The sequence below is a fragment of the Patagioenas fasciata genome, chromosome 9 (assembly GCF_037038585.1).
Source record: "Patagioenas fasciata isolate bPatFas1 chromosome 9, bPatFas1.hap1, whole genome shotgun sequence".
NCBI lineage: Eukaryota > Metazoa > Chordata > Aves > Columbiformes > Columbidae > Patagioenas > Patagioenas fasciata.
Window position 1 is genome coordinate 1,519,177 of NC_092528.1, and position 11,080 is coordinate 1,530,256.

The 11,080-nt window shown below is 54.2% G+C and overlaps 1 protein-coding gene across 1 annotated transcript; it reads right to left on the reverse strand.

Moving 5' to 3' along the window:
• Positions 1-1,193: 1,193 nt before the first annotated feature.
• On the reverse strand, positions 1,194-2,147 carry LOC136105316 (olfactory receptor 14A16-like). Its single transcript, XM_065845022.1, has one exon. It carries the CDS (start codon positions 2,145-2,147, stop codon positions 1,194-1,196), a length of 954 nt encoding a protein of 317 aa, XP_065701094.1.
• Between the last annotated feature and the right edge of the window lie 8,933 nt (positions 2,148-11,080).

Consider the following 11,080-nt stretch of genomic DNA (forward strand, 5'->3'; position numbering starts at 1 on the left):
TAGGAGGCACCTCAGCGCTGTGGTGTGTCACCCTGATCTGCACTCATCTGAGATGTCCCACATCATGAGGAATGGACCTGAGGAGCTCAGCTAAGGAAGCACAACCCAGTGCTGCATTCAGGTGATTTCCCATGGGGTGTTACTTCGAACATGAAGTCACCACAGGACCTTGTGTGTGCCACAGGTCCTCATGGATCCCCAAGGAATAGCTGATAGTGTTTGTGCTCACTTGTGTTCATGTCACCTCACGTATATGATGTGCATGATCGCATCTCATCTGTACAAAGCAAACACAGACTGTTGAATATTCATTCAGTGTCCATACATGGAGGGAAGAACAGATTCTCTGGGTGAGAGGCCAGGGCTGGAAATGGTGGTTGTGAGTGGCCAGTCCATGATGACTGACCTGAGGCTCCTTCCATGGGGTGTCCAGTGCAGAGGGGCACAGCCCAGCCCCTGCTCTGCTGGTCCTGCAGGTCTCTGGCAGGAGGCCTGGCTGTGAGAGGACACTGCTGTGTGCCAGCCCTGCACACACACACTGTTCAGACGTACACTCGTGTCTCATCTGTGGCCACTTTCTTGGGCATGTTCTTGACAGAAACTTCAGGAAGACCTAAGTCTTCTGACACTGGCCTAGGAAGATGACCTGTCTTTATAGAAGTACTTTTACAAAGGCCGGCTCTGTCACAGCAGTGCCCATTGCCTGTCCCTGCCTGCGCTCACAGCACTGACACACAGCAGGACGGGGACCAAGCTGCCAGAGCACTCAGGCCTTGCACCGACACAAGGGATGAGAAGGAGAGTGTGGGAGTGGAACCAGAACAGCTCTGGAAGACCAAGCGCTGGTGCTCCCTGGCAGGGCTGCCATGCTGGCTATTTTTCACCCTTCTCCCATACACAGTAACTGTCCCTGCAGCCCAGAAAAGCCTTGGAGGAAGAATATCAGAGAAAAACATCACTGCAGAGCCCTTTATTTTGTTTAAATACACAGAGAGTATGGTTCCATATTTATACAGCCAGTGGGTTGAAAAGGAAAAGCAGACAGTGAATTACAAAGGGGATGACAAAAATAAAAGGATTTATGAAAATATAACCACTACCACCACCACACACACACACAGGTCTGGGCCTCTAATAAGTTCCATTTAAAGTGTTATCCATTAAAGAGAAGATCCTGAACACTTTATTATTTTTTAAATACATCCTGCCATTAGTTTCCTCAGGGCATCCTTGAGCTCCGTGTTCCTCATGCTGTAGATGAGGGGGTCCAATGTTGGAGGTATCAGCGAGTACAGAACAGACATCACCAGATCCAGGATGGGGGAGGAGATGGAGGGGGGCTTCAGGTAGGTGAATATGCCAGTGCTGAGGAACAGGGAGACCACGGCCAGGTGAGGGAGGCAGGTGGAAAAGGCTTTGTGCCGTCCCTGCTCAGAGGGGATCCTCAGCACGGCCCTGAAGATCTGCACATAGGAGAGTAGGATGAAAACAAAACATCCAAATATTACTAATACACTAACCACAATAAGCCCCAGTTCCCTGAGGTAGGAGTGTGAGCAGGAGAGCTTGAGGATATGGGGGATTTCACAGAAGAACTGGCCCAGGGCATTGCCCTTGCACAGGGGCAGTGAAAATGTATTGGCCGTGTGCAGCAGAGCATTGAGAAACCCAGTGGCCCAGGCAGCTGCTGCCATGTGGACACAAGCTCTGCTGCCCAGGAGGGTCCCGTAGTGCAGGGGTTTGCAGATGGCAACGTAGCGGTCATAGGACAGGATGGTGAGAAGAGAATATTCTGCTGAAGCACAGAAAAAATAAAAAAAGAGTTGGGCAGCACATCCTGTGTATGAAATTGTGCTGGAGTCCCGGAGGGAATTGTCCATTGATTTGGGGAGAACGGCGGTGATGGATCCCAGGTCAAGGAGGGCGAGGTTGAGCAGGAAGAAGTACATGGGGGTCTGGAGGTGCTGGTCCCAGGCTATGGTGGTGATGATGAGGCCGTTGCCCAGGAGGGCAGCCAGGTAGATGCCCAGGAAGAGCCAGAAGTGCAAGAGCTGCAGCTCCCGTGTGTCTGTGAACGCCAGGAGGAGGAACTGGGTGATGGAGCTGCTGTTGGACATTTGCTGCCTGTGAGCATGAGGACCTGTCATAGGAGGAAAAGATAGTGAAGGTTTAGATGAGACTCACAGACCCTCAAACCCCATCACGCAAGGAGACACTTGTAGTTTTCAGGAGAACGTTCTGGCTGGAGCCCTCGTCGGTGCTTGATGAGTGTGCAATGAAGAGCAGGGTCTCTGCACAGGGGCTCTTGAGCAGTCAGCCTGACCCTGTGTGACTGGGTGGGCAGGGGCCAGTCCTGGGATTCAGCTGTGTCAGCTGGAACCGCTCCTGGTGCAGAAGGGACTCTCAGCATCTGCACCCCCAGGCCTGAGAAACTGCGTTTAAGAGGTTTGGTGTTTCTACAGCTCCTTCTGCCCTCCCACCCTGGGGAGTGTTCTTGGGTGTCAGAAACCCTCAGCATTTCTGCTGCACTCAGGGGGAAAAGAGCGAGTCCTGCGAGACCAGAGGATGCCTGTGGGTCAGTGCAGAGTGAGGGCAGCTGCTCTGTCCCTCTGTCTTGCTCCAGCTGCCCTGGGCTGGCACCTGAGATGGAGCCTGATCACACTCCCATGTTACCCTGAAAAGCCACTGGGAGCTACAGAGAAGAGGGATCCCCCTCAGACCACAACATGTCTCACCATTTCTTAAAGTCTCAGCTCCCCAGATTTAGCCCAGGACACACACGGCAGATTTCACAAACCCAACAGCATTTCCTCCATCATAGAATTTCTGCACTTCTCCGTGGTGAATTCAGATAATGCTGAAGTGCTATAGGACAGGTTTGCATCCTGGAGGAAATCTCAGAGCTTGGAAGGAAGCAGCCAAGAATTCTAATGATGGCATTTGATTCAGGGAGACTCAGCTCACTCCCCAGCCCCACAGACTGCATTGCCCACACCCCACAGGTCAGAGCAAAGCTGGGACACGTGTTCCCATGGACACACCTGCAGGAAAGGACCCACAAGATCAGGCTGTGACTCTGCAGCTGAAACTGCCATCCCCAGTGAGCCTGACAGCAAGAACAAGATGCCAACAGCAGTGACCCAGAGCAGGGGAGCAAGAAGGACAATGCAGTGAGGGTGGGTGTGAGAGAGGCCAGGGCAGAGGCAGCCGGGCACTCAGACAGCGTCACCCTTCCCCAGCTGTGCAGCCACCTCCCAGACACCAACATTGCCGGGCAGCTGCTCTCAGCCCCTGTGCTCTGCAGAGGAACTGGAGCTCTGGCTGCACAGGAGCTGCTCCATGCCTTGGAGCCCCCGGCCCTGAGGGCAGAGGCTTTGCTGGGGGGGAGAGGAGGCCAGGGGGCTGCTCACAAGAGGGATCTGCACTGCAGGGGATCACAGGGACTTTTCTCTGTTTTCCCTCCCACAACAATTCCGGGTTTAGTTTCCTCTCATTTCTGATCATTTCCCTGCTGCCTGGAGATTCTCCCCCTGGCAGGTGTTTCCCTGTCCATGTCTCTTCCCTGTCAGTGTTCACAGACCCCATCCCACCCTCTGTGCCCTCCCCCTGGCCCTACAGATCCTGCCTGTTCCCAGGGCACTGCCTGGGGGCATCTTCCTGTTTGCAGGTTGGAAAACAGGACAGGTCAGACTAGGCTGATGGGTCCAGCAAAGGTGATGCAGGTGCTGTGCACAGGCAGAGGGGTGGTGAAGGGATGTTAGGAGCCTTCTGGCAGATGTGCTGATCACTCAGAGTTGCAGTTCAAGAGTCTCAGTGACTTGTTTAAGCATGAGAGCTCATTTTGAATTTATCCTTTCCTGCATCCCCCACCCCTTGGGATAGGAAACTGAAAAGACAGGCGCAGGAAAGATCCTTATCTGTCTGGTAATTCTCGCATTGACCTTGTCCTTGAGACATTTCCTTGGAAAAATGTTGGGGGTCATCTGGACCTGTGAGCAGTGCTGACCCACACCGCACCCTCTCCACAGCAGAAGCACCTTTCCTGCCCTGATAGGGTTTGCTTCTTCCACCCACAGCTTCTCCCCACAGCACCGTGGGGGAGATCCCAGGTAGGCTGAGTGCTGACCCTGGCAGGTGGCAGAGTCCCTGACCAAGCACAGCCCTGGGGTGCAGGGACCCTGCTCTGCAGGACAGCCCTGGGCACCCCTGCCTGCACATTTACAATTACACCCCACAAGCACCCTTGGGAGAACACAGCATTCACGTCTTGTCCCTCTGACAGTGAAGAAGGCAACCCCTGCTCTGCAGCACATCCTCTCCTCTGCATCAGAGAATCTCTGAGAGTTCTACTCACATCTCTCGCAGGCTCTGCGATGAGACAGCTTTCTGATGTCCTAACATGATTTGCAGATGCAATGCCCTGCAGCCACAGGCTTCAGATCTGAGAGGATTTCATTTCCAGTGATCTCTCAGCATCCTCTCACCCAGACTGCATTTCCCTCTCTGTGCCTGGCTCCTGTGCCCTCGGTGCTGCAGGCAGAGCCCTCAGCCCTGCTGCGTGTGCAGAGGAGCTGCTCCTGGGCAGAGCTGTCTCTCTGCAGCACTGCCGCTTGCCAGGAGCTCCCTCTGTCCCTGGAGTCCAGCCCAGCTCAGCAGCATAGGAGCAGCCCATGATGTCCCTTTCTCTGTCCCCTCTGGGCTCCCTCGTGGTGTGCTTGGGGCTCTAGGGGCACATCCTTTGAAAGAACCTCAAGTAATCAGTGATGTTAGTTGTGCCTGCTTTGCAGAAATACTTCTTGCCAGCATTGTATTCTTGCTAGTAAAAAATAAACTGGTATGAGAATCATCTTTTCTCGTCCATTCATTGAGGTCACCCCTCAGTCTCCTCTTCTCCAGCTCCAGAGCCCCAACTCCCTCAGTCTTTCCTCACACGGGAGATGCTCCACTCCCTCCAGCATCTTGGTGGCTGCGCTGGACTCTCTCCAGCAGTTCCCTGTCCTTCTGGAACTGAGGAGCCACAACTGGACACAATATTCCAGGTGTGGTCTCACCAGGGCAGAGTAGAGGGGCAAGAGAACCTCTCTGACCTACTGACCACCCCCTTCTAATCCTCCCCAGGTACCATTGGCGTTCCTGGTCACAAGGGCCCAGTGCTGGCTCATGGTCACCCTGCTGGCCCCAGGACCCCCAGGTCCCTTTCCCCTACACTGCTCTCCAACAGCTCGTTCTCAGCTTACACTGGAACCTGGTGTTGTTCTTGCCCAGATTAAAGGCTCTACCCTTGCCCTTGTTCTATTTCATTAAATTTTTCCGTGCCCAACTCTCCAGCCTGTCCAGGTCTCTGGATGGCAGCACAGCTTCCAGTGTCAGCCACTCCTCCCAGCTTGGTGTCACCAGCAAACTTGCTGACAGTCACTCTATTCCCTCGTCCAAATCATTGATGAATATATTGAATAATCCCGGCCCCAGCACTGCCCCCTGAGGCTCTGCACTGGATCCAGGCCTCAACTGGATTCTGCCCATTGACCACGACTCTCTGGCTTCTCCCCTTCAGCCAGTTCACAGTCCACCTCACTACCCGCTCATCCAGACCGCACTCCCTCAGTTCAGCTGTGAGGATGCTGTGGGAGACGGTGTCAAATGCCTTACTCAAGTCAAGGTAGACCACATCCACTGCTTTGTCATCATCCATCCACCTCGTTATGTCCTCATAAAAGACCATGAGGTTGGTCAAGCACGACTTCCCCTTGGTGAAGCCATGCTGACTGCCCCTAATGACCCTCTTATCCTTGATATGATTTGAGATGGCACCAAGGGTAAGTTGTTCCATCACCTTCCCAGGGATGGAGGTGAGGCTGACCAGTCTATAGTTACCCAGGTTCTCCTTCTTGCCCTTTTTGAAGACTGGAGTGACATTTGCTTTCCTCAAGTCCTCAGGCACCTCTCCCATTTCCCAAGACGCGGCAAAGATGATAGAGAACGGTCCAGCAATGACCTCAGCAAGCTCCCTCAGCACCCGCGGATGCATCCCATCTGGACCCATGGATTTATGGATGTCCAGATCATTTAACTGCTCCCTAAACCAGTCCTCATCAACCCAGGCAAACTCCTCCATTGTCCTGCTTTCCCCATGGGTCTCAGTGGTACAGGGCTCCTCAGGACAGCCCCCGGCAGAGCAGACAGAGACAAAGAAGCATGCAGTAACTCTGCCTTCTCTGGATCTTCTGTCACCAGGGCACCCACCTCGTTCATCAGTGGGCCTACATTGCCTCTGCTGTTAGTTTTATCTGCCACGTATTGGAAAAAGCTCTTCCTGTTGTCCTTGACCCCTCTCGCCAGGTTTCATTCTAAGGAGGCCTTAGCTTTCCCAGTTCCCTCCCTACACCCTCTGACAACAGCCTGATGTTCTCCCCAAGTGGCCAGCCCCTCCTTCCATGATCTGTAAACTCTCCTCTTCCACTTGAGCTTACCCAGCAGTTCCCTATTTAACTACACAGGTCTCCTGACTCCCTTCCTTCACTTCCTACGTGTGGGGATGCTCTGATCTTGTGCCCGGTAGAAACAGTCCCTGAACACTGACCAACTATCTTGGGCCCCTTTACCTTCAAGCAGCCTTGCCCAGGGGATTTCCCCCTGTAATTGCCTGAAAAGGCCAAAGTTTGCCCTGCTCAAGTCCAGGGTTGCAGTTCTGCTTGCTATCCTGCTCCTGCCACAGGAGATCCTGAACTCCACCATCTCATGGTCGCTGCAACCAGGGCAGCCCTCAACCTTTACCGCTTCAACCAGACCCTCTTGTTAGTGAGGGTGAGGTCCAGCAGCTCCTCTCCCAGTCGGCTCCTCTGCCCTTTGCATCAGGAAGTTCTCATGGATGCACTTGGTGAACCTCCTGGACTGTGTCTGGCTGAGTCGGCCCTCCAGAAACACCAGGGGAGCTCAAACCCCCACGGCAACCAGGGCCTGTGACTGAGGCCGCTCTCAGCTGCTAGAGAGGCCTCGGCAACGTCCTCGCCCTGAGCTGGTGGATTGTGATAGACACCCACAGCAGTATCACCCTCATGCTCCCAGTGCTCCCAGTAAACCCTCCCACTGACCACTCCAGTGCTCCCAGTTACCCCCAACTAACCTTTCCAGTGATCCCAGCAGCCCCAATTGTTCCCAGTAGTCCTCCAAGAACTCCCACTAAACCCCCAGTGCTCCCAGTAACCCTCCCCATGCTCCCAGCAAGCCCCCACAGTGCTCCCAGTAACCACGTAGTGTTCCCATTAACCCCCCACTAATCATCCTACTGTTCCCAGTAACCCTCCCAGGAAACCTCCCAGTGCTCCCAGCAACACCCCCAGTACTCGCAGTCAGCCCCAGCAACACCCATTGCTCCCAGTAATCCCCCACTAGCCCTCCCAGTGATCCCAGTAACCACCTAGTGCTTTCATGTGAGCCCCAGCAATGCCCAATGGTCTGAGTAACCCTCCCACTCTTCCCAGCAAAACCCCCAGTAACCCTCCCAGTGCTCCCAGTAATCATCCGCTAATCCTCTTAGTACTCCCAGTAACCCTCCCAGTAACCCACCCACTGTTCCCAGCACCACCCCAGTGCTCCCGGTAACTTTCCCAGTAATCCTCCAATAACTCCCAATGAACCCAAATGCTCCCAGTAGCCCTCCCAGTGCTCCCATCAAGCCTCCCACAGTGTTCCCAGTAACAACCTAGTGCTCCCAGTAAGGCCCCACCAACTGCCCATGTTCCCAGTAATCCTCCCCATACTCCCAGCAACCCCCATTGTTTCCAGTAACCCTGCAAGAACTCCCAGTAAACCCCCAGTGCTCCCAGTAACCCTCCCACTGTTCCCAGAACCCCCCCTCTAATTCTTCTGGTGTTCCCAGTAACCCTCCCTGTAACCTTACCAGTGCTCCCAGTAGCAACCTAGTGCTCCCAGTAAGGCCCCACCAACTGCCCATGTTCCCAGTAATCCTCCCCATACTCCCAGCAACCCCCATTGTTTCCAGTAACCCTGCAAGAACTCCCAGTAAACCCCCAGTGCTCCCAGTAACCCTCCCACTGTTCCCAGAACCCCCCCTCTAATTCTTCTGGTGTTCCCAGTAACCCTCCCTGTAACCTTACCAGTGCTCCCAGTAGCCACCTAGTGCTCCCAGTAACTCCCCAGCAAACCCCAGTGTTCCCAGTAACCCTCCCAGTGCTCCCAGCAACCCACTCAGTGCAGCTGGTGACTCCAAGAAACCCACCCATTGCTCCCAGTAATCCCCCACTAACACTCCCAGTGCTCCCAGTAACCACCATCCTTCCCAGTAATCCTCCAGTAAATCCCAGTAAACCCCCAGTGCTCCCAGTAATGACCCCAGAGACTGCCCCAGTGGTTCCAGTAACCCACCCAGTGTTACCAGCAACCCCCTAGTAATCCTTGTAGCGTTCCCAGTAAGCCTCCCAGTAACCCTCCCAGTAACCACCTAGTGCTATAAGTACTTCCCAGTAATACCCAGTATTCCCAGCAACCCTCCCAGTGCTCCCAGTAACACCCACTAATCCTCCTAGTGCTCCCAGTACCCCTTCCAGCAACCCCCAAAGTTCCCACTAACCCCTCCCAGTGCTCCCAGTAACCCCTCACTAACCGCTCCTGCGATCCCAGCAACCCCCATTGTTCCCAGTAATCCTGCAAGAAGTCCCAGTAAAACCCCAGTGCTCCCAGTAACACCCCATTAATCCTCCTGGTGTTCCCAGTAATACTCCCCAGCCACCCCCCCAGTGCTCCCAGCAACCCCCTCAGTGTTCCCAGCAAGGCCCCACAGTTCTCCCAGTAACCCTCACAGTGTTTCAAGTAACCCCCCACTAATACTCCACGTGTTCCCAGTACTCCTCCCAGTAACCCTCCCAGTGCTCCTACTAACCCTCCCAGTCATCCCAGTAACCCTGCACTAATCCTCCTAGTGTTCCCAGTAACACTCCCAGTGCTCCCAGCATTCATCGAGTGCTTCCGGTACAACCCAGCAAGACTCCAGTGCTTCCAATTACCCTCCCAGTGTTCCCAGCAACTCCCACTAACCTACCTAGTGTTCCCAGTAACATTCCCAGTGCTCCCAGTATCCCTCTCAGTATTCCCAGTTATCCCACACTAATCTTCCTAGTGTTCCCAATAAACCTCCCAGTGCTCCCAGTAACCACCTAGTGCTCTCGGTATAGCCCCAGCAACCCCCAATGTTCCCAGTAACCCTCCCAGTGCTCCCAGTAACCCCTCACTAACCTCTCCAGTGATCCCAGGAACCCCCAGTGTTCCCAGTAATCCTTCAAGAAGTCCCAGTAAACCCCCAGTGTTCCCTATATTCCCCCACAAATCCTCTTAGTGTTCCCAGTAACCATCCCAGCTGCCCCCACAGTGATACCAGCAACCCTACCAGTGTTCCCAGTAACCCCTCACTAATCACAGAATCACCGAATGTGAGGGGTTGAAGGGCCCTGGAAAGCTCATCCAGTGCAATCCCCCCATGGAGCAGGAACACCCAGCTGAGGTTCCACAGGAAGGGGTCCAGGCGGGTTTGAATGTCTGCAGAGAAGGAGACTCCACAACCTCCCTGGGCAGCCTGGGCCAGGCTCTGACACCCTCACTGGGAAGAAGTTTCTTCTCATCTTTCAGTGGAACCTCCTGTGTTCCAGTTGGCACCCATTGCCCCTTGTCCTGTCACTGGTTGTCACCGAGAAGAGCCTGGCTACATCCTCCTGACACTGCACCTTTCCACATTGATCCCCATGAATGAGTCACCCCTCAGTGTCCTCTTCTCCAGCTCCAGAGCCCCAGCTCCCTCAGCCTTTCCTCACACGGGAGATGCTCCACTCCCTCCAGCATCTTGGTGGCTGCGCTGGACTCTCTGCAGCAGTTCCCTGTCCTTCGGGACCTGAGGGGCCACAACTGGACACAATATTCCAGGTGTGGTCTCCCCAGGGCAGAGAGGAGAACAAGGGAGTGACCCCCAAGCTGACTCATAATAGTGGTGCCAGAATCACCTCAGGGCATCTGATGGCATCAGCATCACCTCAGGGCTCAAAATGGCACCAGAATCACCTCATCACATGGGACATGCTCCACTCCCTTCATCCTCTTTGTGCCGTGCAGCTCTCCCCAGCTTTCAGAGCAGGGATCCCCTTCACAGCATCGCCATCCTGGGGCCTGGGCAGCATCCTCTGGGCACTGTGGGGCAGGGGCAGGGTCGGTTGTACAGAAGTGGGTCAGCTCTCCACTCGGGTGGGGAGAGCTGCTGGGTGAAGCTGCCGGCCCGGCTTGCACAAGCCAGACAAGGCCTTTTCCAGCAATCAAGCATCGATGCATCCAGTCTTTCCTGTCACTGAATCCTAGAATCACAAAACAGTTTGAGTTGGAAGTGACATTCACAGCCCATCTGGTCCAACTCCCTTCGGTGATCAGGGACATCTTCACCAGCTCAGGTTGCTCAGAGCCCCGTCCAGCCTGGCCTGGGATGTCTCCAGGGATGGTTCATCCACCACCTCTCTGGGAAACCTGTCCCAGTGTTTTACCACCCTCAGTGTAAAACATCTCTTCCTCATTTCATTCCTTGACTCTCTCCTATTCTAGTTTAAACCATCACCCTTTGTCCTACACAACAGGCCCTGCTCGAAAGTCTGTCCCCATCGTTCTTATCGGCCCCTTTTCAATCCAGAAAGGCTGCAATAAGGTCTCCCAGGAGCCTCTCTTCTCCAGATGAACACCCCAACTCTTAAACCGGCAAACTCGTGACATTTTAATTTTTCAATACACTGCTGTCACAAAAACATGAGCACATCCTTTTATACAGCATTTTCTATAGCATCTGTAGACCCCATAGAGCCCAAATGTCACCAGTGGTAAAAGTGCCCCATAGACCAGTTACCAGAGGAATCCCTCAGGGACCAGCACTTGGGCCAACACTGTTGAACATCTTTATTCTCCCCTGTATGATGTGACGCAGTGAACCTTCAGCTCCTTTGTGGATGGTGCAAAGCTGGGCAGAGACCTTGGACAACCTCACCTGGATCACCCTGCCCTGAGCAGGACAGTGAGACAAGATGATGTTCAACCT